General features: G+C 30.9%; 1 protein-coding gene across 35 annotated transcripts in view; it reads left to right on the forward strand.

Moving 5' to 3' along the window:
* Positions 1–19,312, forward strand: part of LOC148624345 (spectrin beta chain-like) — a 50,979-nt gene extending 31,667 nt beyond the window's left edge. For 10 of the 35 annotated variants that reach the window (XM_088567072.1, XM_088567078.1, XM_088567076.1 and 7 more), the window contains 26 exons: positions 447–537; positions 1,164–1,310; positions 2,277–2,540; positions 3,071–3,201; positions 3,657–3,843; positions 4,139–4,168; positions 4,936–5,136; positions 5,353–5,561; positions 5,788–5,992; positions 6,442–6,705; positions 7,255–7,365; positions 7,759–8,003; positions 8,949–9,087; positions 9,306–9,390; positions 9,754–9,845; positions 10,054–10,158; positions 10,471–10,580; positions 10,964–11,085; positions 11,530–11,592; positions 12,480–12,569; positions 12,998–13,090; positions 14,657–14,752; positions 15,218–15,311; positions 15,696–15,771; positions 17,118–17,264; positions 17,815–19,312. In XM_088567072.1, coding sequence (XP_088423198.1) covers positions 447–537; positions 1,164–1,310; positions 2,277–2,540; positions 3,071–3,201; positions 3,657–3,843; positions 4,139–4,168; positions 4,936–5,136; positions 5,353–5,561; positions 5,788–5,992; positions 6,442–6,705; positions 7,255–7,365; positions 7,759–8,003; positions 8,949–9,087; positions 9,306–9,390; positions 9,754–9,845; positions 10,054–10,158; positions 10,471–10,580; positions 10,964–11,085; positions 11,530–11,592; positions 12,480–12,569; positions 12,998–13,090; positions 14,657–14,752; positions 15,218–15,311; positions 15,696–15,771; positions 17,118–17,264; positions 17,815–17,973 — 3,556 coding nt within the window. In that variant the 3' untranslated portion in view covers positions 17,974–19,312. The remainder of the gene's footprint in view (positions 1–446; positions 538–1,163; positions 1,311–2,276; positions 2,541–3,070; positions 3,202–3,656; positions 3,844–4,138; positions 4,169–4,935; positions 5,137–5,352; positions 5,562–5,787; positions 5,993–6,441; positions 6,706–7,254; positions 7,366–7,758; positions 8,004–8,948; positions 9,088–9,305; positions 9,391–9,753; positions 9,846–10,053; positions 10,159–10,470; positions 10,581–10,963; positions 11,086–11,529; positions 11,593–12,479; positions 12,570–12,997; positions 13,091–14,656; positions 14,753–15,217; positions 15,312–15,695; positions 15,772–17,117; positions 17,265–17,814) is intronic. The other 25 variants (XM_088567079.1, XM_088567085.1, XM_088567084.1 and 22 more) reach the window with 18 other exon arrangements.
* The last annotated feature ends 341 nt before the right edge of the window (positions 19,313–19,653 follow it).

A 19,653-nucleotide genomic window follows, 5' to 3' on the forward strand; every position in this document is an offset into this window, starting at 1 on the left:
TTGATATCCAGGGAAGTCTGACTGGACTATTAGGTTCGGATAAAAGCTCTATAGAGCTTATGTTGTATTGTTATATTTAAAACCGACTTTACATAAATCTTTTATGCTTATGCTTTATGCTAGGGTTTTTTTTTATATATATATAAAATTCAATTTGTCTTTTTTTTGCAAATTATGTACAGTGGTGTTTTATTTGAAGTGAATAATCCTTTTTTTCAGTGATGTGTAACAAGCCTAAAAAAATCTTTATTTTATACAAGAACTAGAAACTATCTTGTGATTTTCTTGGTACTTTTATTTCTTTTTATTTTTTTCTTCAATTTGATAATGATGGTAAAGTATGGATGATTTTGTTTCATTGCATAACCCCAAATTTTATAGTAACATCAGCATCTACATCCAGGTACATTTATATGAAATATTAAAAATGTGGATTCAATTTTAAGACGAGATGTTAACAGACAAAGAGCTGGTGACCAGTTGGATAAGTTACGTGATCAGTTGCTGTTACAACAGTTCTTACAAGAATGTGATGAGGTAGGACAGTTTTACTAAGTCTTTTGATATAACATTCCACAAAAATCTTTAAGTATGACATATTCAATTGAGAAGTTGAGAAGTAGTTTAAGGTGAATGCTTTACAATCTCATTATATATAGTGAAACCTTTCTAAACTGAATCACACACAATCTGATAACCAGTCTTTACCAGACTTTATTGAAAGATCCTTTATATAGACAATATCAGTGCACCGATATGACATAAAAATGATACACAGGTATAGCTTAGAACCTGGAAAAAATGCTAGCTGAATTAGTACATCAAACTTGCACTGTTATTGTCTTTATACTGCATGAAAAAATGACATTTTAAGAAAGGAGTTGATGAAATCCTGGCAACTTCAAAGCAATGTAATGTTTGTGATGTCTCAACAGAAAGGTTATTTTCTGTCAGTTACTGTATATCACTTGTAAATATATGGTCAATGCAATTTGACTGCTTAAATAGAACAGTTGCAATATAAATCATTTTAAATTTATTTTGATCCTGGGCAAATCAAGCATCTGTCTAAACTGAACCAATTTTAAAGTTTATAATACTTTATATCATTTGTTGTAGTTGTACTGAAGTCTCAACATTACATGTGGTGTTTTGTATTTTAGCTGAGAGACTGGTTACATGATAAGATGGCTGCAGCCCAAGATGAAACCTACAGAGATGCTAAAAATCTACATAGTAAATATCTCAGACATCAGGCCTTTGAGAGGGAAATAGCAGCTAACAAAGACAGACTTATCAGATTAATGAAGGTATCATCATATTTTACACATTTGTTATTTATGTCATATAAATCTATTGTTGGTCTGAAAGTTTTTTTGGTAATGTAACTGCTGGTGATTTATGGAATATTTATTTAAGATTTTTGCCTGTTTGTTGTGCATTTTGAAATAAAAAAATCAGGAAAGAAAAAGATCATTTTACATAATCAGATTTTCGTTACTTTTTTCATTCTTGTGTTTGTTGTCCATTTAAGGATTGTTTTAGTAGCAGTTTTTATAAAAACCAGACAGGAGGTGATTCATGCATGTCAAAAACCCACCAAATTCAGTTTTATTTCTTGTTCAGAAACAGTTACTGATCACATAACCAGTCTTAGTTTTTCATTTGGTTGTTGCGCTTTTGAGATTTATTGTACATGAAATTGGCACTTTGCTAGAGTTATCGTTCTTTATTTAGTTTCATTTGGTCAATTTTAGTGGAAGATAATTTTATGATTTCCCAAAAAGTGCAGAAATGATTATTGTTATGTGAAAGTATAGCATACATAGACTGAAAAAAGCATTGTTTGTTTGGTGGGTGTTTCTACACTATGAATCACTTTACCATTGGAAGTGTCTGAATTTTATATGGACTGGTACTTGAATTTGAAAACAACCTTATAATTCAATATCTTATCAATTTAAGTCAAAATTAAGATTTTTACCTTCATTCAAGTCATGGTTAGTTTATTATTATTTCAGTTGGGGACTGGTGACTGATTGACATTAATGACGTCACAGTACCAAGTTAGTTTACAGAAATAACTATCTTGTCCAGATGTGAAATAAACAATCAGTTTGAATTATTTAAACATCAACATGGTCATAGACAAAATAGTGATAATCATTAGTCATCCTCACTTGCTAATTGTCTTACTATGTCTTCCAGTTCCAGTGATAAAATCAATTATGAAAAGATGATCAATGTTTATGTAAAATTATTTCTTATGATATTAGGCTGGTGAAGACTTATTAAAAGACAAACCAGAAACAAGAGAACAGATAGAACCGATCCTTGCTAGTCTACAAGAACAGTGGGATGAATTAGAGAATGCTACTAAATCAAAGGGTGAGAAATTGTTTGATTCCAATAGGTCAGTACTGTATGAACAGAGCTGTGATGATATTGATGGATGGATGGACCAACTTGAATCACAGATCATCACAGAGGAATCTGCTAGAGATCTTACCACAGTTAACCTTCTCATGCAGAAACAAAATGTAAGTTGTTAATGTTAATATTTAGTATAGTGGAGTAGATATAATGTAGATCATTCAAAAACTTTAAAACTTGTGCATTTTTACAGTAGAATAATTTTCATTGACATATCTATATAGTATAAAATTTTCCTGGTCTGAAGTAAAATTGTATACTGTTAATTTAGAAATTACCATGAGAATTTATTAATGCAAAACATAACTGTTTTTTTTTTTGTATTAATTTTACCTTGCTGGAATATTCTTCATAATTGTTTTTTTTATATCAGAAATATAAAGATAACATTTAGCTGTAAATACATGCTATAATTTCTGAATGTACAGTTTGTGATTGAATTGACTTCCCATACCTTTTGATTAAGATTTTAATCATCAATTCTAGATTGGACATATTATTGTACAGTGTGTGTCCCTTGTAGTACAAAAAGTCGTAAACACTTTGAGGATTACAAGTTTTAGTACAACTTTTTATTCACATTGAGTTTTACCTCTTCATATGAAGTACATATTTTTATGAATTGTATGTATTTCAGCTCCTTGAGAGCCAGATGAAAATGAAAGAACAACAAGTAACAGAATTAGATGAACAAGCTGTTATTCTTAAGAAAATTGATCCACAACAGGAGTCCATAATTGAAAAGAGGAAGGCATTAGTTGCAGAAAGGTATAAATCATTTTTGCCATTGTGTTATGTACTTATGAAATTTATATCTCTGTTCAACAAGAAATACTAGATGCCATGTTTAGTCATAAGGATGTGTTGACTCTTCTGTTCCAAAGGCATGCAAGATCACCATGTTACTGACTACTCTCCTGTAGTTGTGGGTTTGTCCTATTTTTCACCTATGAAATACAAAAAGCTGAAATGCTTGTTCTCATCAGAAAAACTGGAAGTGTTTACCCTTTTTGAGGATATTTAGAAATACAGCAGTGTAGTTAGAAAGGGCATCTTTGCCTATTATGAGATCAGTTACCTTTCCAGGGTTAATGAGTTTCAGTGGGTAGCTTAGCAAACAAACATATAAAAAGTTATGTTTTCATGGCTTGTGTCTTCATTTTTTTAATTGGAACATTACAAATGATTAAAATCATTTATTTATATATATTTTAAACTTGTAGATTTGCCAAGATCCAACAACCATTGGTACAGAGAAGAGAGCAACTTGTGAAAGTTAAGCGTATACACCAATTTGTCAGGGATGTTGAAGATGAAAAGTTGTGGATAGAAGAGAAGATGCCACAAGCTACTTCAACTCAATATGGCAATAGCTTACTTAGTGTACAAATGTTTGTTGCCAAAAATCAGGTAAAATAATATTTTAACTTGGATCATTTACTTTATGTCAGTAGCTCAATTGTAGAAGACATGTTTCTGTGTTGTCTTTGTCAAGTTTTGCTTTATGTGTTGCTGTTCATGTTTTTAGTTCTCTGTGTTCAAAGTGTTACGTAAAATAAAAAGAGATTAATCAAAAGACATGCATAGAAATTTAGATGGTGGTGTCCAAGTATTTCACATCTTATTTATGCTTCTGAATGGAAGTTATTTTTGACTGGATTTAAAGTTTCAAGTAATTTTATTTTAACTGTTTATTGGTATTCAGAATACTGACAGACCTATACCCCAGAGAAAGGTAGACATCTCAACATGATCTATTTACATTGGTTGCAGCATTTTATTCTCACTAGTTTCTTCATTTGTAGAGCAGTGGCATTCTTAATCATTTTATATCATTTTAATTGAAGCCATCTTATTAAAAATGCATTCAATCAGTGCAGCTACAAAATTTACCGTTGAAAGCCTCGATCTGTACCTAAATTATCCTTCTTTGTTCCAATTTGACAATTTTGTCCCCTTTGTCTCATGTTTTGCTTAGTGATGTTCTGCTTGTCTTTTGCAGAAATATTTGAAGTTAATATTATATTTTTGCTTTGCTTACAATTTCTAGGCTTTTTAGTCAACATTGAATTAAATCTGAAACTTTTCCACAGAATATTTGTGATCATCAGTTCAATTTCATGGCTGATTCATATGTAGTCAATATGATATATGTGTACATGTAGTATTTATCATATATACACTGTATATATATTTATACATGTATATTCATGCCTACTTAGTCAAGTGTATATCTAATTATATTCATCTCTATTTTGTTCGTTTTATTTTTCAATCATCATACATAGCAATTGATACAACAGCTGAAAAGTGTACCTTTTATTTTAATGTTCTATCTGTATGATATCTGACTTTAAGAAAAAAAAATCTTTTTTTTTCAATTTTAAAATGGAAAATTAGTTTTGTCTTGTGGAGAAATACTTGTTTATGACTACAAAAAAAGTGTATTTTGTTGTTGAAAGAAAAAGAGGACTTCTTGCATAATCAAATTTCTTATTTCAGTCTCTACAAACAGAGATAGAGAACCATGAACCTAGAATTAAATGTGTGGTTGATGTTGGACAAGAACTTATTGATGAAGGACACCCACAATCAGAAGAATTCAAGGTTCTGATTGAAGATCTTCTCAAACGCTGGCAAGAACTAAAGGATGCTGTTGCTAAGCGAAGGGACAGAATCCATCTTTCTGACATTGCACAACAGGTATAATTTGATGAACATATAAGGTTATAGATTCCATGAAGGTGGATTTTTGTTCAAGTTATTTCTTTCACTTGAAGTTAGTCTTGAATTAATAGAAAATAACATTTATATGTAATTTCTTATTTGTTTTCATTATGTTATGTCATATCCAATATTTCTTATAAAATCTAACTGAAATATCATGGTTACATTTAGATATACACGTAATGATTTCAGTATTACTATGATGCCTCTGAGGCTGAAGCCTGGATGAGTGAACAGGAACTTTATATGATGGGAGATGAAAGAGCAAAGGATGAAATCGGTGCTCAGAATTTCATGAAGAAGCATCAAGTGCTAGAAAACGCAGTGGAAAATTATGCTGATGTTGTACGACAGCTTGGTGAGAAAAGTCGAGCTCTTATTGACTCTGAGCATCCTGAAAGGTATGTAAATTGTTGTGGTTGTGTATTAACAAAATGTAATAAAAAAAAGTCCTCTCAATTAAATAAAATGAGGGTCAAATTTTGAGAATAGAAGGAATTGTCTTTAAACAAATAAAAATATATGCTATGCTGTATTGAACATTTGCTCTGTTTTATTGAATCATATTTGCTCGTAAGTTTTCATAGTAAAGATTATATGAAGTATTATAATAATTGTTTGTTACAGTGACCAAATAGCAGTAAGACAGTCTCAAGTTGATAAATTATATGCTGGTCTCAAGGACTTGGCAAGGGAAAGAAAGAGTAAATTAGAGGAAGTGTTGAAATTATATGTACTAAATAGAGAAATAGATGATTTGATGCAATGGATTGCTGAAAGAGAGATAGTAGCAGGATCACATGAATTAGGGCAAGATTTCGAACATGTAACTGTAAGTTATTGTCATCACATGATAATTGAGGTTTTTCTATAATACTAATATTTAACAAAGATCTGATGAAATGTTGTTATCACAATACAGTCAGAAATGAAGTATAAGTTTCAGATTGGATGGAATGGGTTGATGTGATGAAGAACCATTTAGCAAAAAAAAAAAAAATACAACCTTTATTTCTTTTCTACACATTTTGAACAGAAATTTGAAGAACCCTTTAGCTCAAATCAATCTTTTAAAATCTTATTGCAAAAAAGAAAAGAAAAGGGGATCCACACAAAGTAATATCTTGAAGTTTTGATGTACCTAAAGGTGCAATAAAGTGAAAGTTTTTTTTGTCCTCTGCCACAACACGATGTAGAAACTAAGAAATGCTTGCATTCTGCAAGTGCTTTCACAACTTCATTTCTCAATGGATATAAATGAATCAAATACCTGTTTTTCAGATGCTGAAGGAAAGATTCAAGGAGTTTGCACGTGAAACAGAAAGTGTAGGAACTGAACGTGTGCAAGCAGCATATGACAATTGTGATCAATTAATAGCTGCAGAACATTCTGATTCAGCAGCTATTGCTGAGTGGAAAGACAATTTGAATGAAGCATGGAATGATTTATTAGAATTAATAGATACACGGACACAACAATTACAAGCTTCATGGGAATTACATAAGTTCTATCATGACTGTAAAGACATTCTAGAGAGAATCTTAGTAAGTAGGACTTTTCTGTTCTTCCATTTTGTGTTTACTTTGTTTTAAGGTTAATGCTATATGTAATTTTATCAGGCATGATTTTATTCTGCTTTTTAGCGGAATTCCGCTATTTCAAATCAGGATTTTACTGTTACCATTTTTTTTTACTCTATACTTACTTCTGATTTTGCCAATTTCCACTTTGTTGACTTCATAAAATCATCACTGTTTTATATCTTGTTGTAAGAATAATAGATTCTAATATATAAAAAAAATTATCCAAGAACTATGTTTCTGTCATCTTACAACATTCCTGTAATTTTGCGTTCACCCTGTTTTTATCTTTTCCAGAAATTTTATACAATTTCTGAGTAATAAAAGACAATAATATACCTTTAAGGAGTTAATAAAATACTCTAAATGATCTTTGATAACATTGATATGAAATCATTTCATATGTTGAAAGCATTGTCCTTGTACATTTTAGTAAGTTGTACATCTTTTTGTTTGCTTGTTTTTGTATTGGCAGAATGCTTTTTGATAATATTGCATTTTGATTTATTAAAGGAAAAACAAAACTACATCCCCGAGGAGTTGGGTAGAGATGCCCAGAGTGTAGCAGCACTACAGAGGAAACATGCCAACTTCGAAAATGATTTAATTACATTAGGTACACAGGTATGTAGTGCAAATGTTTTAAGCAAATTGTACTGTTAAAATTTGTAAACTGTTAAATAGATTAGTTCTGGAAGTTGAGTTATGTTGAATGGTATCCAAGAATGAAAGGCAAAGCATAGGTGAGTATAAGTTTACAGTTTTCCTTGAATCACTTTCAAAGGATCTTATTACTAATGATGGAAAAATAATGAATGAATTGGCCCTTGTTGATACCACAACAACAGGAAAAATACAAATGGGTTTACTGTAACCATTGACAATCCTCCCCCCCAAAACAAACAAACAAAAATAGTATTTACATGATGTTCCCAAAGTATATACTATCAAGAGGATTGGACTTCTTTGTTCTAAATTAATGATATAGGTTTAGTTCATCGGACAAGTTCTTTGTAGGTGCAATCTATAGAGGAAGAATCATCTACTTTACAAACTGGTTATGCTGGTGACAGATGTAAAGAAATTAGAAATCGAGAAGAAGAGGTTGTCAACGCATGGAAAAATCTTCAACTTCTTGTTACATCAAGGAAAAATAAACTTGCTGATGCTAGTGACTTATATCGATTCTTTAATCTTGTTAGAGACTTGTTATTATGGATGGAAGATATTATCAGACAGATCACTACACAAGAAAAACCCAGGTTGGTTTTGTACTGCAATTTTTAAAAGAGCTGTTTACATTTTTAATGTAATCTCAGTGTAAATGTCTAGGGAACTACATGTATCACTTTTTGATAGAGGTTCATTTTACAAAGTAACAAAAGTAAAACAAGGATTAAGAGATCTGTTCTAATTATTACTTATAACTTGTCAAATATTTTTAAACACATGTTACAAAAATAGATAAGACATGGAAAGTTTTAGGTTTAACTTTTTTTTTGGTACTGGGTATGAATTTTCTTGGTTGGAGGATAAAAGACAATTTTGTAGGATTCTTATATTCAAGGTACATTGGTCAAGAATTTTTTTAAAAAGAGGGAAAATGTGTAAATGTTTCTTTATTATTACCCAATCTTACCAAGCTTTATCTGTCATTATGCTGATGCATGGTTCATAAACATAGCACCAAAGTTTAAAAGTCTTTGTTCAGACTCAATTTTAATGAAAGTTTAATATATGATATATCTGACAAGTGATCAATCTCCTATTTCCTTTATATTGAGAAAATGATCCTGTTAACAAAATCTTGTGACTGAAAAGTTTAGACAATGTTTACAATGGAAAGTACAATGTAGGTGGAACCTGAGTATGCCAAATACCAATGTTACATATACTTATACAGTAGAAAGTTGAAAACAATATTATAGTTTAATGAACATAAGTTTTGTGATCTCTTTCATATAAAAATAGACGGAACTTACACAAATCAGGTAGCCACTGAGGGCAACCTAAGGCAAATCCATAGTTGATTCACTGTTAATGGATATGGATCTGCATGCAACAGTTAAAACTTGCATGAAAACAGGATTAAAAGTAAGGATATTTTATCTAAATTGCATACATGCATCAGTACATACAGAATTGTGAAGTCTGTGTCTTACTGCATTATAGTAATGATGTAAGTGGTATATGTTTCTTTTATATAGAGATGTATCTGGTGTAGAGTTGTTAATGAACAACCACCAGAGTTTAAAGGCAGAGATTGATGCTAGAGAAGAAAACTTTGCTATCTGTCTGAATCTTGGTAGAGATTTACTGGAAAGGAAACATTACAGATCTGAAGAGGTGAATATCCAAACTAGTTTCTCTTAAAAAAAAAAAACACCCCTAATAATTTAGGTCATTATTACAAGTATTACAAATAGGGCTCTTGTTCCATAGCTTATTGTAATAAATTGTTTGAACAAAATACTAAGTATCAGGGCTGAGTATGTGACCACCACTTTGTTGTCAGGAATAGTTATTCTCTGCTTGGAACTTCATGTAACATTTCTAATTTTCAGGTTCGTGAAAAATTGATACAACTTACAACAAGAAGAGAAGATATGACTGACAACTGGGCAGAACGATGGGAATACTTACAACTAAGTAAGATAAAAAACAGGTTTTGTCCTGATAGGATACTACTATTAAGGTTGAATTTTGTGTTATTAATAGTTAGCATGTAATTGTTTTGGTGGATTTAAGGATTGTATTTTTCACTTTTGATAATTGTATTTTTATGCTCTTCTATTAGGCGTTAAGAACATTTAGTTTTATTGGTAAAGTGTCAATCTGTGTACTTTAGTTAGTGATGACTTCCCTTCATGGGAATGATTTTATGCTGCTTTGTCATGATGTATAATTCTGTTTTTTGGGATATCTAGATCTCATTCATGTTAGTTATATTTTTTTACTGTTCTTAAAGAACATTTTACTATGTATTAGTATACTTTTTCTGTAATATTTTAGTCCTGGAAGTCTACCAGTTTGCCAGAGATGCCTCAGTGGCTGAAGCTTGGTTAATTGCTCAAGATCCTTACTTAAACAACCAAGATCTTGGTGTAAGTCTTTTATAATCACTGTTATTTTATTTTTTTTAAGCACGTAAAGTGGAAATTTGAACATTATTTTATTGTAAGAATTAAAGATTTTTTACTCATTAAGGGGACTAGGACTACTCATCCTATTAGTTTAGATATAAGATTATTCCCTTTAAAGCTGTTTTGATCAAGGTGAATTTATCTCAGGAATGTGAATTCTATTTTTCAGCAAACACTTGATGAAGTAGAGAACCTGATCAAGAAACATGAAGCATTTGAAAAAGCTGCAGCAACACAAGAGGAGAGATTCATAGCCCTGGAAAAATTAACAACAGTAGGTGTTTAGTTTGTTTGTATTATAATAAATATTGAAGTTCACAACCAATGAAGAGAGCTTTGGTACTATGCACTTTCATCATTACTTAGAATAGGACTTCATTTTGAGTTGGATTATCAGCTTAATGAATACATTTTTTAAGTGAACTCCCGTTTATTTTGCCTTGATAATTATTTTACTCTTTCATTATTGATTACATGTTCTAGCTAATACAAAATGCTTATTGATGTTTGCTTTCATATTGAAGTTAGGGATTAAATGTTTGTTTTAACTTAAGTTAAAGAAACATATAAATAAATTTAATTATAGTTTGAAATGAAAGAAAGAGCTAAAGAACAAGATGATCCAGAGAAGTACAGGAGAGAGAAAGAAGAGAGAAGGAAACAGTTGATAGCAGAGTTCTTGCCACCACCTAAACCGTTAGTGTATTTTTTATTATTTTGTTCTAGGATTTTATAAACTTTACTTAAAATGTTATAATTATCTTATTTTAATTTACATAAGAGAAAAGTTAAGACTTTTTCTTTTCTTTTCTTTTTTTTTTAAATAATCTTATTTGTTACATTTTTTTTTTTAAGTAATCTTATGTGTTACATTTTTTTTTTTAAATAATCTTATGTGTTACATTAACTCCCTTGACATTGAACATCTTCCCATTCACTGTTTATTCAATGTGTAGAACCATTATTAATAAAGTGAAATATATCAAAAATAAATAGTCCAAAGGTTAGAAAAAAATGTATTAATATAGGTCTGAATACACCTTAATATTCTTTTTTATGATCATTTGTTTTTTATTCAGACCAACACCAGAGCCAGTAGTTGAACCTGTTGTCACTGCTCCTGTAGAAAGTGAAGTAAAGACAACATCAGATGAGTCCATTTCTAAACCTGATGAAACTGATGGAGCAAAGGTTGAACCAGGTAATAATCTCATTACAGGAGTAGAATGTTGTGTCATTTTAATAGAACATATATTTCACTGTTTGTGTTGTATGTTGTTTCACTATGACTATCAAGAATTTCACTTTTACACTAAAATTTACAGCTTTGAAATAGGCTGGCTGAAGTAAAGTTGTCAGGATGGCTTTTAAGTGATTCTGTAAGTGGTGGAGATATTAAAACTATGATGATGAAGTTGTGACATGTGCATGCCATGCTTTGTAAATCAGGATAATTATAGGTTTGATTGACACAGTGTTGATAATTTTTTGGTGAATACTGTAATGGGATGTGATTTTGATTGAAAAGCCTTTTTTTCATTAACTAGAATGGTTTAATATGTTATATATTAGTTACACAGTAAGGGATGGCTTAAGATAAATAAGAGGCTGTTCCTTAGATTCTCATGTATTTATATTTGACTAGGACCATCAAGGGATAAACCCAAAAGAACCTCTTCTTTACCAAGAGGGTCTACTGTACCAAGAGGTGACATAGCATATTGTCTGGTGTTCACCCTTCTCTTACCCATGGGACAGTGCATGTTGTTAACCCTTCATGTGTTTCAGGAACTTCCAGATTAGTTCGGGATGAAACTTGAGTGCACGAATCTTAATTGATTGTTTTAGGAACATGGATTTAACTGTTGCATGATGCAGTTTTTTTATCCATTTTATCTCATTAATTCAGTTTAGTTTTGGGCTGGGTTTTTGTGTTATCTAGTTTGACAATGATAGCTTGTTTGAAGTTCTTCTTACTGTTGAAAATAAAGGTCAGTTATTTAGCCTTCCTTCTTCTGATGGTTTTGGTAATAAAGCATGGTTATTTTTGTTCTGAATTTGGGCAATATGCCTTATTTTGATGATCTTGGTGTTTTTTACTTTCTAAGCTCTGAATAATATTTTTAGAGTTAAAGATCTCAAACTGTTGTATGTGTTATCTAGAACATCTGATTACTTATATTCTGTGATCACCAGCCTAAGTATTGTATTGCACCTTATATATTAACTTGTTTTGTCTTTGTGTTAACAAAATTGTTCTTACTTACATCCACTGACTGAGTTAAATGTCAACTGTATATTAATATTTTACACAGAAGCTCTTGTATTTAGCCTTATTTTTTTTATTTAAGTTATTGATGTTCTGACATACTATAGACAACTTAAAGATGTTGGGTCTATTTAAACAAAAGCTTCTGTTACATTTCCATTTCAGAATTTTATGTTTATATATTTGGTGGCTAAGTAACAAATAATGCAATGAGTTTACTGGAACAATGTACTGTCCATTAAAGTTCTGAAATGGAATTGTTTTATTTGTGGTGATGGTTACATGTTGTAGTATTAGTTTTGCATGTATCTGTTTGTTGTCTGTAGATGAGGTAAAACCTGAGAGCGAGCAGCCCATATCAGAACCAGATATGCCAATGTCTCGTCCTCATGAAGAACAACCACCCATAGAAAGAAGTATGTGTTTGGCCATGACACTCTAACTTCTACAGTCTGTGAACTTAAAATACAATTAAAATGATATTAAGGGTTTTATTGTTCCTTGGAGCTTCATCTTTGTATAACTTTCTGCAGCTAATGGATTTATACTTCTGGCTATGTAGGGCAAGTTTGATGCTCATAAAAATGCATTTTTTGTAATTGTTAAAAATAGAATAAAAAGATTTCTTTTTTTATAAAGCTTATCTGTTCAGTTAATATCTTTTAAACAAACAAATGAAAAGAAAATAACCCAGCAGTATGTGAATGATATGAAGATATGATAGGAATGAAAATTGTTTCTTTTGCATCCTATTTTATAGTTCTTGTTTGCTTCATACTTATTTGCTTGTTTTTATTCCTCAGTTTTGCATTTTGTTTGCATGCGTTATGGTTTGGTATTTCAGTACCTGTTACTGTTGTGTCTTCAAATCTACAAAGTGAGCCACGTAGACGTGGGCGAGATAATCCCAGACCAAGTCCTAAAACAACTCCTCGTCGTAAGAACTCAATATAATACATTATCATCATCATGTATAATCAGAGCTCATACCATTGTATTGTCCTGCATTGCTTAGGGTTAGGGATTTAGAATAATGTAACCCAGTATTGTTCTTTCTGGTTTGTTTGGAGCTAGGGATATAGAATAACATTATAAACTCAGTATTGTTTAATTATGGCCCAATGTTTTTGACATGTCCATCAGTCTTTTTTTTAATATTTCAACTCCTTGCAAACTATTGAATGAAATTTCACTTAAAATGTAGGAAGGATATAATATGTAGTTGTTCTTAATACTAGGAAAGCTTGATACCACAGTATTTTGTGGGCGTTATGCTTTTTGAACTTTATTTTCCTGAAAAACATGATTGAGGCATTTTTTTTCATTCCAACATTTCTCAAACTACTGAATAGGATTTCAAGAAACTTGGCATTTAGGAAGGACATAATACATTAATATGCATAATATTCGGTATGTTGTAAGGATACTTAATCTTAATCCCTGAAAATTTTGATCCCTTAAATTTTTATGGAAGTTATGCCCCTTTGAACGTAGTTTTTTGAAATGCAGCACTGAAACATGTCTTCAGTGAACATCCTTCATCATACAGCCATAGGATGTAAAATGATTTATTTGCATGAACAATTTATGAAAATACCAAATTTTCCTTCAGTGTGGAGACATGGGTTTTGTGAATGTGCTCACTAAGTTTTCTTATTTTCTTTGATAAGTAATGATGTAGCTAGTAAAAGCATTTAGGTTGGATGGGACTTTTTGCAGTTTCATGACATCACATAATTATTCACCAGTATGATTCATTGACATTTTTGCATTATAACCTTATGATATTGCTTTTATTTTGTCTTTAATTTAGTTATATCACCTTAAAAATAGCTTCTTAAGTTTTCTGCGTTTATTTTAATTGACAAAAGTTTTTAATAGATACTTTTCTTTTCACAACACCTATATGACTCATCACATTTTTTTTATATTTAATATTTAATCTACTTTTTCAAATATTTCTGTGAAACTTAATATTTTAAATTACGAATTTAGACTTGAAATTTATTCACAGAATATCTATATTTTTTTTGTTATACATGTATTGAAAAATAAAATGCATACATATAGTATAAAGCAAAGCTTCATTTGCCTTTAGGCATTTAATTTTATCATATATTAATCTTTTTATGGTGCTTTATGCATATATTTTATTTCTTTATATTATTGTATAAACTAAAAAGAATAAAGAAAAAATAGTATAACCTTTAGATATAAAAGGTATATTGGATATGGAGAATTTCTTCTTAAATTTCACTCTTTTCTTCCTTCTGAACTGCATGAGATAAACATTTTGTTCATTCTTGCTTTTTATATAAGCTTTGGATTTAATTTTGGTCGTTAGGAATTAAATTTTACTTAAAAAAGTACTAACTGATTACAAAGTAAGTAGACCTACGCACAGCATGCATTAGGTGAAGGTTTTTATCTGGCTTACAAGATTAGTGGCTTTGCTGGCTTAAGCTGCATGAGTTGACATGCTGATGAATGTCAGTTTCTACAGTAGAGCCAGAAAAGAGAAGATCTCGTTCCAAATCACCATTTGCCAAACTGTTCTCTCGTAAAAAGGATCAGCCATTGCCAGCATTCTTGGGACCAGGTAAAATTCTGCAGCCAACAAAACTTAATGATTCTAATAATAGGAGAGCTGTGAGAACATTTTGGACCCCCTGATTATTACTAATTGACAGTTTTCTTGCTAGAGCTAGTACATGTTTTCATGCTTTCAACTGTGACCTTGTTGCTTATAAATCATGAACCTTCTGTATGTGTGTGCATCTTGAATCAGTTGCATCTTTTATGATATTTATCCTACAAAAATTTATTAATCAAACAATTTAAAAAAGGGACTTCACTTTTTAATTAGTTGTATGATATATAAATAGTTGAATAGCTGTGTGAATTGTCTTGAGCTTTTCATGTGCATACAGTATACTAGAAAATCATCAGACAACCATTGATCTGACTTGGAGCAAGTAAACCTGGTGTTGACAGAACAAAAATTGGATCAGTTCCAATAACAATCTGAACATGCTATTCTTATTCTATTCTTGCTATTTTACAGAACCATCGGCTAGTGCTAGTGAAGCTGTACATTTGGAGGGTACATTGACACGTAAACATGATTGGATTGCCGAGGGCAAAAGATCACAGAGCAGGTAAGATTTTTAGAGTGAATCAAGAATTTATTGTATGCATTTAATATAATGATTACTAGATCAAGCCATCAGTATCTCGTATATAAATTAAGGGCCCACTTAAAGACTGTGTCAGTCTCAGGTTTTGTTTACTTTTCACTTTTGTATTGATACCACATAGTTTCAGTCAAAAAAGCATAGACCAAAGTCACTTTGTGTCTGTAAAGTACAAACATTTTGTTAAATTACATCAATCTTTTTATTTTTCTGTGGTGATTGTATGAAAGGAACACCCTATGGATTGAATTTCTATTTGTTTTTACAGGTGTTCAGTAATAAAATATATCTATAGTCAATATGAGCTGATTTGAAATTACTTATTTCTAATTTTAAATACTTCTGCAGATCCTGGGATAAAGTATATGTGGTGCTACATGGCAATACATTGTCCTGTTATAAAGACAAGAAAGTTGCTAAACAGGTAACTACAAGCACAATCCTTAATAGGCAAAATTTAAGTATGTCTATCTTTCTTTGTTTTTAAGTAATACTGCTTTTCACTGTATTTGAATGAAAGCTGACGTGAATGTTTGATATCAAGTTGGGAATTTTCAATTGTAATTAAAAGTTTAAAGGAAAATGAGCCTCCAACGTGCAGTTATTTGCTCTCAAGGTAGTAGCCTTGGCATTTTTTTTTAGATTCATAAATGGTACACCATATTTTCCGGACTATAAGGCGATGTGGAGTATAAGTCTAATTGCCTAATTATGACCAAAATCAACGAAAAAAATATAGTCGAATTTGGCAGATAAGTTGAGGGTCAGACGTGTGCATTTGTATTGTAGGTGTCAGTGAAGATCCGAACTGAGCCATTAGTTTTTAAGAGCATATTATTCCAGCGATCTTTGTATAGTATTTTCGAATTCAATTAATATTAGTGTTTTTGTTTAAGTGTACTTTGACCACGAGTTTAATTATTTTTATTGAATGGTGTGTCAATGGCACTGAAACCTTAGATCATCGGGTGTATGAAATACTAAACATGTCAAGCGTGTGGGCACCCATGTGTGAAATAAGCGGGAAATTCGTTCAAAGAATTGGTCATAATTACAAGCAGTAATTAATAAACAATATTATCTGGTATTACAAAATACAATAAAAAAATAAAAGTTACCTGTAAATTTGGTTGCAATTAGCCATTTAGATAACACCTTTACTGATTATACTTTGAGCCATGTGTGAATGTGTTAGGACATACTGTAAATGGGTATAAATTAGCATATTGAAGGACCGATAACTCCAGAACACTCGATAATGTCATAACAGTTAAAAAAGAGTTTTGTTAAGGTATCTTCTGGAGTTTTTTTAAACTGTTTTAAAGTTTCGAAGTTTTTTATCAACATCTTTGTATTCATTCATAATGGATAGCAGCACTTATCAATCACCGAGTTCGATTGCCAGTTTGACTGTTTGAGTGACGGCTTTCGTTGATTGCAGTTTATCCAAAATTTTGAATTAAAGCAGTCAAAAGTGAACTAAACAATTTTAATGAAATGCATTGTAGATGAACATTTTTTCTTAAAAAATGTTTATATAAGTTGAAGTGGACGATAAGTCAATGTGACACTTTGCTGAAAAAATATATCGACTTGTAGTCTGGAAAATACGGTAAATAAATCTTGCAGTAAGTTTTGGTAAATAATATACACATGCACTACTGCATAGTCTAATGAGATAGCTGACATTCTCTTCTTAATAATGCAGAATGCATTATTGTTCATAATGAATTCTAAACTTAATGTGATAACTACCCATGTATGTTACAGGACCCTGATAACAGAATACACCATGAGCCAGCAATAGTACTAAATGATGCTGTCTGTAACCGTGCTACAGATTACACTAAACGACCATTTGTCTTGCGTGTGCATCTCCCTAATGGTGGAGAGTACCTCTTCCAAGCTAAAGATGAGGTATTTTATTGTCTATTGTTCTGTTAATATATAGGTCTGATTCTATCTAAATGAACCCAAACATCTTAGCTCTTATTGTAAAGTAGTATTTTTGATAGAAGATTCCATATGAATAATTTATAGTTTATGACAAGGGTGGATAATATGAATAGAAAAATAAGAAGTTTTGGATTTAATCCTACATTTGGAATAGGCTTGTAAACTAATATTAAAAAGGGGAAAAAACAAACCAAAAAAAACCAATTAGTACAAAAATCAATATGTATATTTTAATAAGATACTTCAGATTTTTTTTTATTAGCAAGGATTTTGAACCTTTATAAAGTCCAGTTTTTCCCACTATTAATTTGGTACTAAATTCAAGGCAATATGCTAGAAATATATTTATGGTGGTATATGTTTCTAGATGATTTTTGTGCTTTGAACCAAAAAATGATTTTTCTGGAAGATTATTTTAATAATTGAAAATCAAGATAAGAACCATGTGAGCATTTGTGAGAAATCTTGTGTTGAAAGACTGTTTTATATTGATATTACATGATTATTTCAGAGTGAAATGGAGCACTGGATACAGATGACAAGTCAAGGAACTGGTGCTGAAGGAACATCAAGGATGCCAACCAAGTCTCAAACATTACCTGCAAGGATGGAAGGGGAAAAGAAAGAAGAACATAAGAAGAAAGGAATATTTACACTCAAACGCAAATAGACAGTTGTTATCACTTTGTTAGGAATCTCTGGTTCAAATTTTTGTATTTGATGTTATTGTTACATACACTAAATTTTCCTATTGTCTATAGAATATATGTAGTTTATTATGATTGATACATTTGAAAAGTTTGTTATCATGACTTACTATGTTTGACTTGAACAATTTATTTACTTTTCGCTAATTTTGAACAATGTAAGTGTTGCAATGTCAAGTTAAAAAAACGTATTTAATTAGCAGTGTTTTACAAACTCGTAATAGAAATAAGAAAATGGTACAAGTTGAGATTCCTTTCAAGGGTGTTAACTATAAATGTGGTGGCCTTGTAAGTAGCTTCCTGTGACTTTGATGGGGAAAATATCAAAACCAAAATTTTTACATATTTCATGTTGATTGTTGTAGGAGTTCGCTCTTGTGCTTCTGATAATTGAGAACATGAGTCATCTCCCTTTCATAAGATCAAAAGAGAGTAAATGTGAACAACTGTCTTTAGTATTCAATAAGGGGGCAAGTGCATTATTTAGTTTTTTGTACATATATGCTTTTTTTATTTGTTTTTTTTGTATTTAGATAATGTAAATTAGTGTCCAGTTTTAAGTTAAACTTGTTTTATTGACCGTAGTTATCCCCCTTTTTAAAGATCCTAGATCCATCATTTCAACCATTTGTTTACATTTTTATTAATATTTTAAACTTTTATAATTTTCAGATTTTTTTCTCTTTGCTTCAAGCCATAATAGTATATAAAATTGTTAAATTGTTACGTCACATAATCATTCTATGTTATATGCTTACCAAATGTTGTGTCCTTACACTCATGCAGCTAGTTGATCACGTTGTAGCCTGCTGTTTTCTTGTCATGGTGATTTTGTTTTTTCTTTAAAGGTTATGATTTAAATTAATTCATTTATAATTCAGCAAATAACTCAACTGTACATGTAGCTGGGCATTTTAGCATACTGTATTTCTATATTATAGTGTACATTAAATTGCTATACCCCATCTGTCTTTAAGATGTTAGTATTGGCTGAAATATTTAAATAGATGAAAATAGCATTGCTTTTTTATCACTTATAAATTATGCCAATACGATCTTTTTATTAATAGACTTAGAATTTAGAGCCTGTATTTCAATGAAAAGGACTTGATATATTTATTTGGAGTAATCAACTTTCTATTCTGAGAGATTTAACCAAGACTTTTTTAGTTTTGCTTCTGGGCAGGGTTGGATTATTTATAATTCAGATAGGTTGTATTGTCATACCTACATCACAGAAGGATGCCAGCTTCATGGGGTTTTGTATTGCTTGAATCATGGAAAATAAAGAATATAATTCTATGCATGTTTTGTTATTATTTCCCATACACTCATTATTTAGCAGGTGGTGGTTTCAAGTGAAGGCTACAGTCCATGTATGTCACTTCCCATAGGCTCCAATGCTAATTTCACTATGTTCAACGAGTTATGGAGCTTCTACCTGAAGTTTTATCTGAAGAAGACTATATATCATCTAAAAGCTTTATGTATACACTGATAGCTTTGGTAATATCAAGTGGGGTTTTCTACCTAGCCGTGCAACAGTGGCTCCTATAAGACAATGAGCTAAAAATAGAATGGGAATTTCCCTACATTTTCACAAAAAGGGGTCTTCATGCAGAACTCATAAAAATATTTAATTC

The sequence above is a fragment of the Perna viridis genome, chromosome 2, assembly GCF_037379345.1.
Source record: "Perna viridis isolate PV_CMFRI_1.1 ecotype Kerala chromosome 2, ASM3737934v1, whole genome shotgun sequence".
In the NCBI taxonomy this organism is placed as follows: Eukaryota; Metazoa; Mollusca; class Bivalvia; order Mytilida; family Mytilidae; genus Perna; species Perna viridis.